Here is a 15,260-nt window from a genome sequence, read left to right on the forward strand (position 1 = left end):
TGGTGCATTCAATACCTATCCGCTCTCAAAGAAATTGCTAGATGCTGAAAACAGAGGACGACAGCGTTTGCAATAGCCAGCTTTCAGCTTCTTCTGGAGTCAAATTCAGCAAAAGCATCATGAAAGGAAAGGGAAAAAAAACCCCAGACAGGTCAGTCTGATTGTCGGGACGTTTTGGAAAGTGGTTGTAATTTCAGCTAAAAATGACAGGCCGCGCATCCGGTCCGTTTTACCTCTCCGCAGAGAGCGGGGATCTTGCTTACAAAGCCATTGCTCTATTTGCGGTAGCTAAAGCCTCATTCAAATTCAAAAGAAAGACAGGTTACAAATCATACGTGGAATTTTTTTTTTCTTCCAACTATTCAGGATGAGAGAAAAAAAAGTTACAATGCTCGACCCCTTTTCGTTTAGTTACATAAATAAAATTTTTATAAATATCTCTTTATAAACAATATATAAATAGCTTTTACAACTTAAATACATTTATGCGTGACATGAATGTACAAACAGCAATTGTACGGCATACGCAGCTGGTTTCCTCGGTCTCCAGAAATGGCCCTTTGTCGCGGGGAAGATGTGGGTGGGGTATTGGGGGGGATGTGTGTGTATATATCTATCTATATATGTGCATCTATGTATATATTGGGTATGATAGGAAAGTTGGGGGATGCAAAACTCAATCCAATTCAACCCAGCCTTGCCCCCTCCCCACTCAAAACGGCTGGTTCTGCTTCAAGTCCTCGTACCAACAGCATACAGGCCGCTGACCCTCAGGGTCCCGCTAGTGTGACCCTGGATGACTGCGGGGGGCGTCCAGAAATGTCCGTGGAATGGTGTGGGGTGTCCCTTCGAAGACCTGGAACGAAAGCAGCAAAGGGGTCACGAGGAGCTTCCGACGTCACGAGGTTGCCCTTCACCTCGTACTTTCCTCCGCAGCTACTCTGGGCCACCCGAACCCTCTGCCACAACCGGAGGATTTACCCCACACGGAAACCATCTCGTAAGCCCGCCTGAGTTTTTAAGACTGGGGAGGGGGGGAAGCAGCGTCAATGTGTTTCTAAGAGGTGGCCTGGTCAGATAGGCAGAAAAGACGTTCGATTGCATCCAGTATGGAATTTTTGTGTTGGTGAGGTTCGGATCGGATAAAGACTGATGCAACTCCAGACGTGCAAAATGCTATCCTTGTTAATGTTAAAGGTGGCTAGGTTTTCTGGGCTTGGCTTAACCCAGTGTTTCTCAACCGTGGCGAGTTTAAGCGATGTGGACTTCAACTCCCAGAATTCCCCAGCCAGCATGGCTGGCTGGGGAATTCTGGGAGTTGATGTCCACATCGCTTAAAGTCACCACGGTTGAGAAACACTGGGTTAATCAGTTACCAGCCTAAGCGTATTGTGTGAACACAGCTCATACATGTATAGGATTTGAAGGTACTTTATGGTGTCTTATCCTAAGTATTAGGGGCCTTTTTCAGGTTTCCACCTAACATGCTTCCATTTGATACTGAGTTTGGATAATACAATGAAATATCAAGAAACTAGCCAGCCGGGTTGAGCTAACCCACAAACTTAAAAAAAAAAAAAAAAGCAGGCGAGATTAACCTTAACCAAGCTTAGCATGCAACTAAACGGTTGATTTAACCGATGGTGCATTTTAACCCCAGGAAAGGCACTGAAAATGCTCGTCACCATGCAGCAGATGAAGTGCGCAGGAAATGCAGCTGTGGAGCCAACCCGAACCGTGGGGGTCAGAGCAGCACGGATGCATTTTTCCTCTCTGAGTGAGCAGTCCCTGCCCCTTCTCCCCCCACCCCACCCCCTTCCTGTCCCCAAATGTTCTCCGTTTCCTAGTCATCTTGCTTTGGACAGCAGGGAATGCAAGAGGAGCAAAGAACTGGCAGTGGGGGTGGGTGGGGGGGAGGCCCTGGGAAGAATCAAAGCAGCCTTGTTTTGGCCGGACTGCTCTGCAGGGGAGGAGGCCCAGTTGTTGCCTGGACACCTTTGTGTTGCCATACATGGGTCTCTGCAAAGGGACACGGCGCAGGTTTTTCGTGCACCTGGATGGGCATTCATGCAAACCGCTTGTCCCAGGCAAGCGAATGGGTGTTCTCCCTAGCAAGATGCTCCTCCTGGTGGGATGGAAGATGCCCCCCGTGCTAGACACACAGGAGCCCAAATGTAAAAGATGGAGGTCTTGCAGAGCTGCGTTCATACAACCCAGCTACCGAAGTCATCCGCTTTCAGGACTCCCACAATGCCCTGCCCTGGAAACTAACCCAAAAGCTGGGGTTCACCCAATGGTCTAAGCCGGGGGGGGGGGAGAAAAAAAAAAAAAGAAGGGTAGGGAGGCTTAGCCCGTTGTGTGAATGCACTGGCTTGATCTTTGCCTAAGATGGCTAAATATGTTGTGTGAACCCCCACCACAGCCCAACTTTGGCAACAAGTCAGCATGGACACGCCAAACCTATCTTTGCCTATTGGGGGAGGGCAAGCCCTGTCTCTCTTGGCAAAATCTAGTGGGGGCATCTGCAGGGGTCAAAAAAGCCAAGGTGGTGGTGGCCCCACCCATGCACCCAGAGCCCCGCCCCCTTTTTACATGTGTTGTGCTCAGTTAAAAGACATAGGGGTTGCATTTACACAAATTTGACGCCTGGTAAGCGGGAAGGTTGGTTAACTATAGTTTGCAGCTTCATTTACTGTACAAACCTAGCCTGTTTAGAGCTCAAGGCACTGTGCGTTCTCAGAAAAAGGGCTATTTCAGCAACCAGGTTACTGGCCACATTAAGCTACAGACCCAAATCAAGGTTAACGCTAATGAAGCTTTGCATGTTGTGCAAACGTAGCTGCTGGTTAAGGATGTCGTGTGAACCCAGCCACTCTACCAGGCTTCTTATATTAACAGCTCGTCTTTTTGATTTTTATTATTTTAGTTGCTGAATAACAAATAAAAAAGCGAAGAAACTACACTCAGCAGGTTACCTGCTTCCCCTCCCACCTCAGTCCTGGCAATCCATATGTCCCTGGCATGGTCTCCCATTCCCTCCACACACACACATGCGCTAAGCATCCCCGCCCGGCATTTTCCTTCGTTCTGGACCAGCTGCAACATGTCCACCCTCTGCGTGGATGTTCCTGGCTCCTGGAAGCATTTGCCTAGCAAGGTTTAGCACCCGTACACATGCTGAGGTTTCTGGCATCACCATAAGTTTTACTTGTGGGGATATGCAGGGTGTGTGTGTGTGTGTGATGTCACACACATCATGTTGTCGTGATGCAAGTAAGGATGTTCTGTTGTGGAATGTAATTTTGGACAAGTGGGGCACTGCTATTGCCCAGGGCTGATTCATCACTCGGGCTAGAAGGATGTTAGTGCCCCCGGTGAAATTAGGGAGGCACTCACAATCAAATCTATTGCTTGAGTGTGATTCCAGATGCCCACTTCTCATGCTGATGCCACCGGAGCTGGGCAGGTGCCTGGCGCCAACCTCTGCACTGGGGTGCATCTGCAATGTCTGCTTCTTGCATCGCAGTTTGAATATCATGTTCATGTTCATTTAAACACCTTATTAGACTTCGGTGGTGATGTGCAGGCTAGGAGATGCGCAGCCAGAGAAACCGCTTGCTGGCCTGCACTCTGGGGGAGGGTCTATTTGTAATTAGGTGGGAAAGTAGAGGCTTCCAGCGTGCAGAATGTGGATCTGGGAGACCCTGCATACTAATGGATTAACCCTCGAGAAGGCAGATTTCATTATTCCGAGCCTCGCAGGGTAAGAAATGCTTTTGCTTTGCAGAACAAGCACCGCAGTGACATTTACCACATGACCAAGAGCATGGCTAATTTTTCCAAAGAGTTTCCTTCTTTTATCCGCTTCAAAGAGGAATCAGGAATGCAATCCCTAATCTTTTCAAAAAGTTCCACTGACATGGGGGGGGGGGCAATTCACACAGGAACCTGCTGTAGACAAGCAGCTTTTCACGTGGAAGCCGTTGCTACGCAAAGCAGGCATCAGTTTGGCTAGCGAGAGGCCCTGAACGCAGGATGCTTCCACGCCACTCCTGTCCTGCTCTGCAATCTCTCCAAAGGAACCGAGGCCAGCCTGCAACCGCCTTCCCTGAACGGGCTGCTGACGGCCTCTGCTGACCCTCCTTCCAGCTGTCCACACCACGGTTGATTCCACCCCCTTTCTAAGTTTTCTGCTTTGCCAGGGATTTTCAGAAGATGCGAGCGGTGGCTGTTGAGACCGAGGAGCAAAGCTGCTAAGGCATTAGCGTTCTGCAGCATTTTAATAAGACTAATTAAGCAGCAGGATCTCCGTGGGGAGGATCAGAGAAGCACCTGTCCAGAAGCTTGGCAGGGCTTCGGCGTTGCCGAGTATTTTTTTATCTTTGCGGTTTGGAAGCCAGGAAGAAACTATCTCTGCTGCTAAACGCAGCAGCCTGAGATCACACAGGGGCCTGGATCTAACTGAACTGATGGTAAAACCACATGTCGAAGATTCCTTAAGAGGCGTATCGGTTCTATTCAAAGCCCCTACCTAGTGGGAACTTTACCAGAGGTGAACTTACTGCAGGGTTTCCTGAAGCCTGCCCAATGTTCCATGACAGGTAGTCCTCGACTTACGACCATTTGTTTAGTGACCATTCGAAGTTATGATGGCGCTGAAAAAAGTGACTTATGACTGGTCCTTGTACTTATGACTGTTGCAGAGTCCCTGCAGTCACATGATCAAAATTTGGGCGCTTGGCAACCGGCATGTATTTACAATGGTTGCAGCATCCCAGGGTCCTGTGATTGCCGTTTGCAACCTTCCCGGGGACTTCTGACAAGCAAAGTCAATTGGAGAAGCTGGATTTGCTTAATGACCACAGCAAAAAAGTTCGTAAAATCAGGCACGACTCACTTAACGACTGCATCGCTTAGCGACAGAAGTTCTAGTCCCAGTTGTGATCGTAAGTTGAGGACTACCTGTATAAAGACTAGCCATGGATTGCATTATCTGAGGATGATGGGAGCTGCAGTGCAACCCATTTAGAAAGCATCTAGGTGGAAAGGCTGGCATGTGATAAGCAAGCCATTTTCATGCCCGGGACAATCCTCTGTTCTCTCTGTTTAGTTTTTCAGGCCAAACTGGAGCTTGAACCATCTTTGCTATGCAGCAGATGCACAAGAGGCTCTCGCAAAGCCGTCTGCATATATTTATATATTTTTTTAATTAAAAAAAACTTAGGAAGCCAACCAGGCTGACTATAATTATGCTCAGTGCCTCATTTAGGCAGAAACAGGTGGCAGCCAAATTGGGGGGTTGTTTTTAGGAAAAAAATCGCACCACCCTCTCCCACACTTGTGGTTTGCGCCAGTTTGGGATCCGAGACATTGCTCAGAACGTGTCTTGGCTCCCAAATTCTGGCCCTTCCCCTGGGCGGGAAGCCCTTCTTGCCACCAGAGAAACTTTATCAGCCTCCGTTGCGGAAGGATCTCCTCCAATCGGCTTCTCTGGAGAATCAGAGTGTCAGCGCACGACTGGCAGTGGTATCTTCCACCAAAATCAAATGCGCTGGAAGATGGCTGCCCTCCTGGCCGTGCCAGCCAGGGACCCCCGGCATTTTCCTCCCACGGCTCTACGAGAAATTCCTGTTCTAGGTTAAATTTGGTAGGGCGGATTCAAGCAGATTGGCTTTGTGGTTCCGCATCTAAAGAGGGGAAGGAAAACACCTTGCTTCCGGTCGCACATCTGCAAACAATTCTGTACGTGGCTGGTCCCGTTAACGTAGCCCGGGTCCGTGTATCAAGTGAACACAGCCACCCCCTCTCGCCCTTTCGGCTAATTCTCAGCAGAGTTTGCACAGGGCGCTAAATCAGGATTGGCAATTGCACGAATGCCTTCGCACAACCAATTCACCCCTGGAAACAGGCTAATCTGGGTGGCTTTCCACCCCTGGAAACGGGCTAATCTAACCCAGATTCCCAGCATGAATGCCCCTGAACTGTTCCTCTCCCAAAAGATTTTGTGGGTTGAAGCAAGAAAAAAAGGGAAAGTTAAGATATTTACAACAGGCTACTCAGAAGCTTCTATCGGCTCCAGATCTGAGGCTTGCCTCAAATCAGGAATCACTGGGGGTGTAGGTGGGTACCCGTGAAGTCATCTAGACCAGAGTTTCTCAGCCTTGGCAGCTTGAAGATGTGTGGGCTTCAACTCCCAGAATTCCCCAGCCAGCACATGCTGGCTGGGGAATTCTGGGAGTTGAAGCCCACACATCTTAGTTGTCAAGGCTGGGAAACACTGAGCTACACTGCCCTTCCACAGCCTGATGTCTTCCAGATGTGCAGGAGTTCAACTCCCAGAATTCCACTCTCAAGTGTTTGGGGAAACAGCTGTCACTCAAAAGCTCTGAAGTCGGTGATTCTGATATGCCAGGCTCCCTTTTCAAATCCTAACATCTACGGTGAAGACCGGAAAATAGACCACAGATGGAATAAAGCATCCTTACAGGTTGTCTTCCCAGGCTATGTTCATACAATACGCTTAAACCAGGTCAATTAAAGACCTAACAGCTGCTTGCCAACATGCTTAGCTTGGATTGGATTTCTTCCAGCTTTACGGCTGGGCAAACCCTGCCCGCTGCATTCGCTGACCGTCCCATTTCGTGAAAACACAGAAAATGGATTCGGAACCAGGTAAGCACATGTCTGGATGCTGCCACGCTCACCCGGGTTCAGTCTGACAACGGCCACTGCTGAGTCTTTTCAGTGCTCCCCCCATCACCAACCTCCCTTAATTTCTCTACCCTGATGACAAGTGGGCCAACGGGCAAACGGAGCTCCCCAGACCGGGCGGCCTTCACTCCTAAAACTCACACGGAGCCTGTTTATTCACAGCAGTCCTGCGAACCTCCGGCCGGTCGCTTGTCCTGCCTCGCCAGCGCCCCTCGACCCATTGCGCAGCCTGAGCCACTGAGGCGAGGCGCGCTGCCACTCACCGCCGCCAGGTGTCGCCCTCGGCCGCCCTCGACGGCTCAGCAGCCCAGGCCGCTCATGGAGCCGATGCGGTCGAGCTTGAGGCCGAAGCAGCCCTTGGCCAGCCCCTTCTTCGCCAGCCCCTTCAGGCGCCGCGATCCGCCGCCGCCGCCACCGCCGCCGCCGCCGCCGCCGCCTCCTGCGTGGTGCTCGGGGTGCACCGTCCGCCCCCAGGCGGCCCGCGACTGCTTGGTGTCGGTGCGCAGGTCCCGCATCAGCCGCGACGTCGCCGACGCCCCTTTGCCCTTCGGCGGCGTCGGCTGCTGCGGCGGCGTTTGCGCGCCGCTACCGCCCGCGCCAGCCTTGGAGCCGCTGCGCCCGCCGCCCGCCGCGGGGCCCGACGGCGCCTCCAGCAGCTCCGCCAGCTCGCGCCTCAGCGCCGTGGTGCCGCCCGGGGGGCCCTGGAAGGGAACAGCCGTCATGCAGCAGCGCGACCCGGCCGCGGAGAGCGAGCCCCCTCCGCGAAGGCTGCGCTGCCCCGGGAGCGCTGGGGGGGCCGGAAACAGGGACCCCCGTGGGCAGGGAAGCAGAGGAGACGGGGCGGGCCGGGCCGGTGGGAGGCGGGGGGCGCCCGCCGCCCGTCCACCCACCCACCGCCCTTCGCTCCCTCTGCGCGCTCCCCGGACGGGTGCGCCGCGCTGCCCGTGCCAGGTAGAGGCGACGGGAGCTGCAGCCCGAGCGTCTCCGTCTCCGTCTCCCGCCTGCACCTGGACCCGCGGGAGGCGCTTCGCCCCCTCTCCCCTTCGGCGGCGGGGGTTCCCCGCCCCGGCTCCCCCGCGCTGCCCTGCCCCCGTCGCCCGATCGCCCCGCCCGCGAAGCCGCGCAAGGCCCGTCCCCGCCGCGGCTTCCGCTGCGGCGCCCCGGCCGGGCCAAGGCAGCCCGTGCCTCCGTCGAGGGCAGCCCGGCGAGCAGGTGGCGCGCCTCGCGCAGGTCGCCGCCGCCGCCCGAGCCTCCCCTCCGCTCCGCTCCGCTCCGCTCCGCTCGCTCCCCCTTCCCTGCCCGCGGTTGCCCCGCTCGCGGCTCACCTTGCGCGGCTGCTGCTGCGGCGCCGGCGCCGGCGCCGGCTTCCCGTCCAGCGCCAGGGCCAGCAGGGCCAGCAGCAGCAGCCCGCCGGCCGCCAGGCGCGAGACGTACATCCCGGCTGCGCAGGCGCGGGCCGAGCGGGTGGGCGCAGGAGGATCCTCGACGGCGGGACTGCCGAGCCGGGCCGGGCGCGCTGCTGCAGGAGCGTCTCGGCGGGCCGCGCTCGCCTGCCTGCCAGATGCGCTCCGGCGCCGGCATCGCTTTCCGCGCCTTATAAGCAACCTGCCGGGTGACGCACGGACGGCATCCTCCGCCCCGGCCGGGCGGGTGGGGAGGAGGGGGAGCCGGGCGGCCGCCGCGATCCAGCGATCCCCGCCCGCCCTCCTTCGCGCCGAGGGGGGCGGGATGGGCTCCGAGGGGGCGCCCTGCAGGAGGCGCGAGGCCGGCGACTCCTCCAAGCGGGTGCTCACAGGGGCCCCGGGCTCCCCGCGTGGCCGGGATCCATCGGCGTGCTGGTCCGCCCGACACTTGCCGAGCGCCTTGGGCTGAGGAGGGCTCGGAAAAAGTCGGGGCCACGAGGCCCGGCGGGGCAGCTCTGCCGCAGTCCTCTTCGCTGGCTCATCTTTGCAGAGTTTTCCCCTCTTTCCCCCTCTTTGCCTCCTTGCCTCCCTCCTCTTTCGTCTAATGTTTGAAAAGACCCAGAGATGCGTTTAAACATCCTGACCCAGAGGAAGCTCTTCTCCACCAGGAGCTGGCTGGGGAATCCCCAGAGTCCCCCAGGGGTCAGAAATTGAGGGGGGCATCTTAGGGAATTGTAGGGTCCCTCATTCCTCCTCCCCATCAGAAGAGTAAAGAACATTATTGCATGCATCTCCTTGAAATGCTAAGAATTTGCGCCAAAGCACCCGTTTTTTGGGGGGTGAGTTAAACTAGATCAAATCCCTGTTTCTCCACACAAGCAAAAGGCAGGGGTAAAGGCAGCAAACCAGCAAACAAATAGCATTTTCAAGATAGATAATATATAAAGACACCCCCCCCAAAAAACCCTATCCCATTAAAGTGCCACTATAACGAAAGACGGATCAACACCAAGCCTTCGGTCTTGGTGACTCTGAGCAATGCACAGCCCTCTCCTCTCCCAGAACTGTTCCTGATTTCTCCATTAGAGACTGTCCTGCTGGAAGTTCTTCCCAATTCCAGGTGGACATCTGGAGCTTGGGATGGGTGGAGAAGAAACCTGCCACTTAGTTTCTCCCACTGGGCTCTTCTCACCATCTATGTTAAGCTGAGGGAGATACCGACTGACAAAGGAAAGCCGCCAGGATGGGGTTCACCAAGAGCCCCTACCATGGACCTCCCTGGAAAACGGTTCTTCTGGGGAGCCCCTTAACTTGGATGGATAAACTCTCCCCCAGGAAGCTCTTCTAAATTCCTGCATTGGGTAGAGTCCTGCAAAGCCACCGTGGAGCTGGCCTCAGCAAGAAAGAAAGCACCAAGTCCCTTTTGAGTCACATTTAACTCTTGCTGACGTCCATGCAGTTTCCTTGGCATGATACAAAACTTGGGATTTTCTTTTCATCCCAAGATTGATTATTGGCCTACAGCAGTGAACTTTTTTGGTGTCTCCTAGGATAAAAAAATTAATTAAATCTGAGTATCGAGCGGACCAGACTGTTAGCTTTTCAGATTAGCAAACGTTGGCTCGCTGCTGCCCCCTAGCGGAGCCAAGGAAAAGGAGGAAAGGTCTCTGCTTCTCTCGTGCTGGAAACAGGGGACATAGGATGCTCAAGGAAACCGAGCACTGAATTTCGCACTCATGCATCTTCTTCAGGGTATTTAGAAAAATTCAGAAAGTGGGATAACCAAGTGGAACCTCCATATTCAGAAGAAATGTATCTGTGAAGGCAGGACATCCTACCGGTGAATGCAACTGCCTATATACCCCGCTTTTAGAACATTTGAAGGAGTTGGATTGCCAGCTCTTGGAAAAAGGATGCTCTGTTAACATGGGCCTTTGGCCTGATCTTGGAAACTTCCACAAAATGTTGGTATTTTCTGTTTTCTCAGTGACAACGTGTTGCATTTGTAGTATTTGTAGACACTGTCTTCCAAAGCTGTCACCTGCTAGAAAGACGTACAGTTGGGGTAAATCGAATAGGTTGCAGTTAAGACTTCTTGATAGGCTTCCATGATACTCAGAAAACGCCATCACCAGATAGATTTTATAACTCTACTGAGTTCATCTGCAAATTCTGGCAATTCTTCTTAACCTTCTGGACACACGGAAACTATCAGACAAGTCAGTCAGCCATTCTGAAAATCAAATGGGCTCCATTTGGGGATTTTAACAGCTATTTTGCACATGCTTTGGCCCCTCTTATCCCCAATACCTGCCTGTATCAATTTTAATTTCCCGCTTTCTATCTGTGTTTGAAGTTCCACTCGATTTTAAAATATGTGTTTGGAGCATGTCTTGTAGAAAAAGAATAACCTTTGTCCAGGGCAGATCCCTGAATTTCATACTGACCAAGTCAGTCCTTGAATAGTTGATGTAAGCGTCAGCCTAGGTTCAGATTTAGATGGTTTCAAAAGACATATTCATGGAGGACAGTTTGCGAGGGCTGAAGTCTGGTTTGGCCTCCCGGCAGCCTGTCTGAAATACAATTTCTTGGAGGAAGAGGAGAAGGAGGCCATTACGCTCTGTCCATGTATGTTAGCTTCCTGAACATGAGCCCAGAGTGACACGAGATCAGCCCAGATCCAGTCCGATCTCAATGCTCTTTTTTCTGATGCTTTTAAAATGGAGAGGAGATAGGGCAAAGAGCATCAGAAAAGCTCTACCCTTTCTTGGCAGCAAATGGAGTTTTCTGAAAAAGAAAGAGAAAGGGGCCCACATTGTGGGAGGTCATATGTTTACCATGCAGTGAACTCCCTGCTGAACTGGGAGACGGGTTCACCACTCCATGCCAATAGCCGCCAGTGGAGGGAATTAGCGGGGATCAGAGGAGAGAAAGAGGATGAGCCTCTGTGCCATTTCAGAGTGGCATAGAAGAAGGAAATGGTGCAGGGCCCACGGGATGTCCTGCCCTGATGGAACAGGAGTGCAGTTTCGTCTGTTCATCTCCTCTTTGCATTGACCCCAACTGGATCAACCGGTGCCATGCTGGGGCCTTGGCAACCAGCATTTAAGGTGCGAGGGCAGGTAGGCGGTGGGAGCTGTTGGCCGCCCATAAGCCACAATAATGAGTGTGTTGTGATGGAGACACATTGCCTGGATGGTGATTGGTATCTTGGTGTCTTTGGGCTTCCTTGCAAATACGGCAGTTGAATGTCAGTGGTAACACAGCTTAAAGAAGAGGCAGGCAAAACCTGCAACTGCCTCATTGGGGAAAGTTACCCCCAAAGGCACAGGAGCTCGTTGGTCTCTGTCCGCAAGGGCAGCCGGTCCTTCGTTGCCTTGTCCAACCTGCAGAATACGTGATCCGTAGCGAGACGGAAGAGAAGAGAGAAAGACTCTCCTTTTGCAAAAGGGGCGACGCTTTCCAATGGCATCTCTTTTTCCTTAACAGTGAAATCAAACTTTCTTGAGTCGAGCAGAAGATTTGAGATGAGCAGGAAACACAGATGCAAGGATCCCAAAGGATCCAGGGAGGCAAGCCACCTTAGCACAGCTTTTCTTTTTTTTAAATGGCATCTTTTTGACATGGGCACTGAGATCTTAGTGAAGGAAAGCTATTTCCTTCTACAGGCAATTAATACCATCTTGCAGGAGACATCAATTGCATTACACACACACACACACACACACATTAAGAAGCACCAGTTGAAAGAGTGTGCATGTTTTGAAGATGACACAGGCTCGTTCACAGGTGTTCCAGAAGACAGAAGAGAAACAGTGGGCTTAAATTAAAGGAAGAAGATTTGGGTTGGACCTCAGGGAGAATTTCTGAACAGAATGAGCTATTCAACAGGGGAGCAAATACCTTGGACCCTCCTCCACTGGAGGTGTTTAAATAGAGGGGTGCTCTTTGGCATAGGTTCCTGCCCTGGACAAGGGCTGGCAACTCCAGGATCACTTCTAATCCTTACCTTCTATGCCTCTTTGATTCAGTGTTAAGCTTCCTTCATTATGACTTTCCTTCACAATACAAGAAAATAGCACTTTGGGCCCTGAAATGGGTACAGTTTTTATCACAGTGTTCACAGGACTTACTAAGTCAGGTTGGATAAATAATTGATGTGTTTGCATACCATGCTAATTGTGGTGGTGATAATCTTGTTTTGCTTTGCTTGTGTCTGTGTCTGTGTCTGTGTGTACTGGTTCAGGCACCAGGTTAGAAACCAGGAGACTGTACGTTCTGCTCCCACCTTAGAGACAAAGCCAGCTGGGGGACCTTGGGCCAGTCCCTCCCTCTCGGCCGTAGGAAGCAGGCAGCGGCAAACCACTTCCGAAAAACCTTGCCAAGAAAACTGCAGGGACTTGTCCAGGCAGTCGCCAGGAGTCCACACTGACTTGAAGGCATTAAAAAAAAGCCAGTTTGGTTAGTCCATGGGTTAATACATGTGTGAACGTAGAAAATGGGTACCTTTAATTTAATAACTAGGTTAAGTGTGTTGTGTGAATGCACCGGCTCTCTCTCCTAAGAAGGCAAGCAGCCCATTGCGTTTCTACTTGTAGTTTGTAACTAAAGAACAGAGATTTGTTAAGACTCGGCTGTGTGGAAGCATCCTTAAGTCTTTCTTGGATTTCCCCAAAAAACAAGATCTTTATCAACCTGGCCAGAGTTGTTCAGACAATTCCCAGCCACTATTTCTGGCTCTATTAACCCTCTCCTGATGTGTTTATTAACCGTTGTGTTAAAAACAACATTTTTCCCTGTGCAGCTTGTCACGTAGACTTGGCCTGGAAAAGCAGGAGCTGCCCAAACAGACTTTTTTTTTTTTTTACAGCAGGGAAAGGTGTAGCAGCCCCCACCCCACCCATCCTGCACCTGCTCCCTTTGCAGCCTGGCCAAATGGCCCGGGATCAGCGGGAAGGTGCAGGAGCCGTGGCCGAACCAGATTTATGAGCTCCAGATGTTGTCTGCAGTGGCCGCTGTGCAAATTTCCACTCCGATAAGAGAGGGTCCTTGGGGGTTCGGACGTGCCTGAGAAACAAAGCAGCTGGGCTTCCCATCCCGGGAAGGAGCCCTGCGTTTGCAAACCCAGGGGTGGGATGGAGCGTTCCCCCCGCCCCTCGGCTGGCCAGGCCTTGGACGTGCTCAGGGACACAGACCTCCCGTTTTGCAGCCAGACAGAATAACAATGGAGTGAGCCCCACAAGCAACCAGAAGAATAGGCTGTACTCCTACGGGGAAAGTTTGCACATGAACTTGTGCTGATAAATTAATCTGGCAGCTCTCTGCGCCTGGAAAACACACTCTGCCCCAGAGAGAGCTGGGGCAGGGAAAAGTCAGAATTTAGACCTGAGGCAGGTTGTCCCTTCCAGACAGATTCTGGAACCGAAGGCTGGGTCTTCTTCTACTCCTTCGATTGCAATGCGCCAGTCTTCAGCACATGGACAGCTGGCTCAGGGGAACGTAGGGAAGCCTGCTTCGTCATTCTGATGTGTGGGTTTTGGGGGGCCGCATCCCTGAACATGAGACCAATTTGCTTTGTGGCGTTGTGCCCACCAACCGCCACAGCCCAGCAGCAGGATTTCTGCAAAATGTTCTACTTGGATGTACGTGGCCTTCACGTGGGAGTGAGGAATGGGTGTGCTACAAGGAAGAGGGTGGCTTGTGCGAATGCTGTTCTGGTTGCGGCTTCTGCAAGAGGTGGAGATGCTTAGGACCAGACTTAATGCTTTTTTGAAGTCTGAAGACTGCAGTCAAGGAGGACCCAAACAGCCACAGGACATGGCTGTAACCTGCACAGGGCAGGAAAGGACATTCTGTTTTCCTGTTCTGAATAGTTTTAGCGTGGCTGGCAAGGGTGCCTGAAGGATGCCGGTCACCTTGCAGATTTTGAGAAGCCCAAATAAACCTCCCTGGTGTTGGGATTTTCTTCTTTCTTTTCCAGACTGTCCTGTTTAGGGCTTACATAACGGTCTTCCTGTCCTTTCTGCCTCGAAGAAACAGTGATTTTCGTCCACAGGAGAAGCTAAGGGGAAGAGTTGCTCAAAATAGGTGTGTGTTCCTAAAAAAAAAAAAAAAAAAGGAGAGGGGGAAAAACAATTGGAAAACACTCTAAGGAGAGGAAAGAGGAGGAGAGCAAAAGATTTCAAGACGGTTGCACAAAAGATGTGAATAGAAGAGGAGGTGGACTATCGCCAAAGGGAAATACCCACAGGCAGCCCAAAAGCGTGGCGTCAGAATCAGCGTGGGCGCTGAAGGATGCTAACAGCAACGAACAGGGCTCTTTCAACTACCTTCAAAATAGGGGGAAGGAGAAAGAGTTCCTAATCCAGCGGGTCAGTGAAAACAGCAAAACATTAACAGCTAATGCCAATAAAAAGTACAACTATTCAAAACTTACTTCGTCTCGCTATTCTCTGCAAAAAGGGCCTGTGTTCCACCAGGCTATTATAAGAAGCAGAACGAAGGGCCCGCACTGAAATTTGAGACTGACAGAAACACGGTCAGGGAATATAAATGAATTTCAGAGTAAATCCTCAGGTCTAGATGAATTGCCTCCTCAGCTACTAAAGGATGTTGCCGCAGGTTGGGATGAATCTTTATGAATCGTCGAGAAATTCTGCAAAAATTCTGTAGCAGCATCAAAAAAAGTCCTACTTTCAAAGGAGAAAAAAGGAGGACCCTGGGACTAAAGACCAGTCAGCTGACATGAGTATAGCTGGGAGCATGTACAGCAGATTATAAAGCAATCTATATGCAAGCACTCTATAAACAATGGGGTAATTACTAGAGGCCACTGTGTATCTGTCAATAACAAGTCTCATCAAGTTAACCTTATCTCGTGTTTTGATCAGGTTACTTCCCTAGTAGATTGTGGGAATGCTGCAGACGTAATATATCTGGACTTCAACACAGCTCTTGACAAAGTGCCCTGTGACATTCTGATCTGCAAGTTAGTGTGGGCTGGAGGGCATATCAATGGAAATGGATGTGTAGCTGGCCTGAAAATTACTCACAAAGCCTGCTCATCGATAGCTCCTCAAGACTGGAATGAGATGTGAAACGGGGTGCCATGAGGTTCAGGCTTGATTTTTTTATTAATGGCTTTTA

At 51.7% G+C, this 15,260-nt stretch overlaps 1 protein-coding gene across 1 annotated transcript; it reads right to left on the reverse strand.

The window, feature by feature from the left end:
• Nucleotides 1–636: 636 nt before the first annotated feature.
• NPPC (natriuretic peptide C) lies at nt 637–8,266 on the reverse strand. The gene is made up of 3 exons (XM_088132113.1): nt 8,037–8,266; nt 6,975–7,412; nt 637–856 (listed from the first exon to the last, which is right to left on the reverse strand). The coding sequence occupies exons 1-2, from the start codon at nt 8,145–8,147 to the stop codon at nt 7,011–7,013; spliced, it is 513 nt and encodes a 170-aa protein (XP_087988239.1). The 5' UTR covers nt 8,148–8,266; the 3' UTR covers nt 637–856; nt 6,975–7,010.
• Between the last annotated feature and the right edge of the window lie 6,994 nt (nt 8,267–15,260).

The sequence above is a fragment of the Python bivittatus genome, unplaced genomic scaffold, assembly GCF_059951505.1.
Source record: "Python bivittatus isolate LINGU-HERP-01145 unplaced genomic scaffold, Pbiv_v1 ctg000980_np1212, whole genome shotgun sequence".
Lineage (NCBI taxonomy): Eukaryota > Metazoa > Chordata > Lepidosauria > Squamata > Pythonidae > Python > Python bivittatus.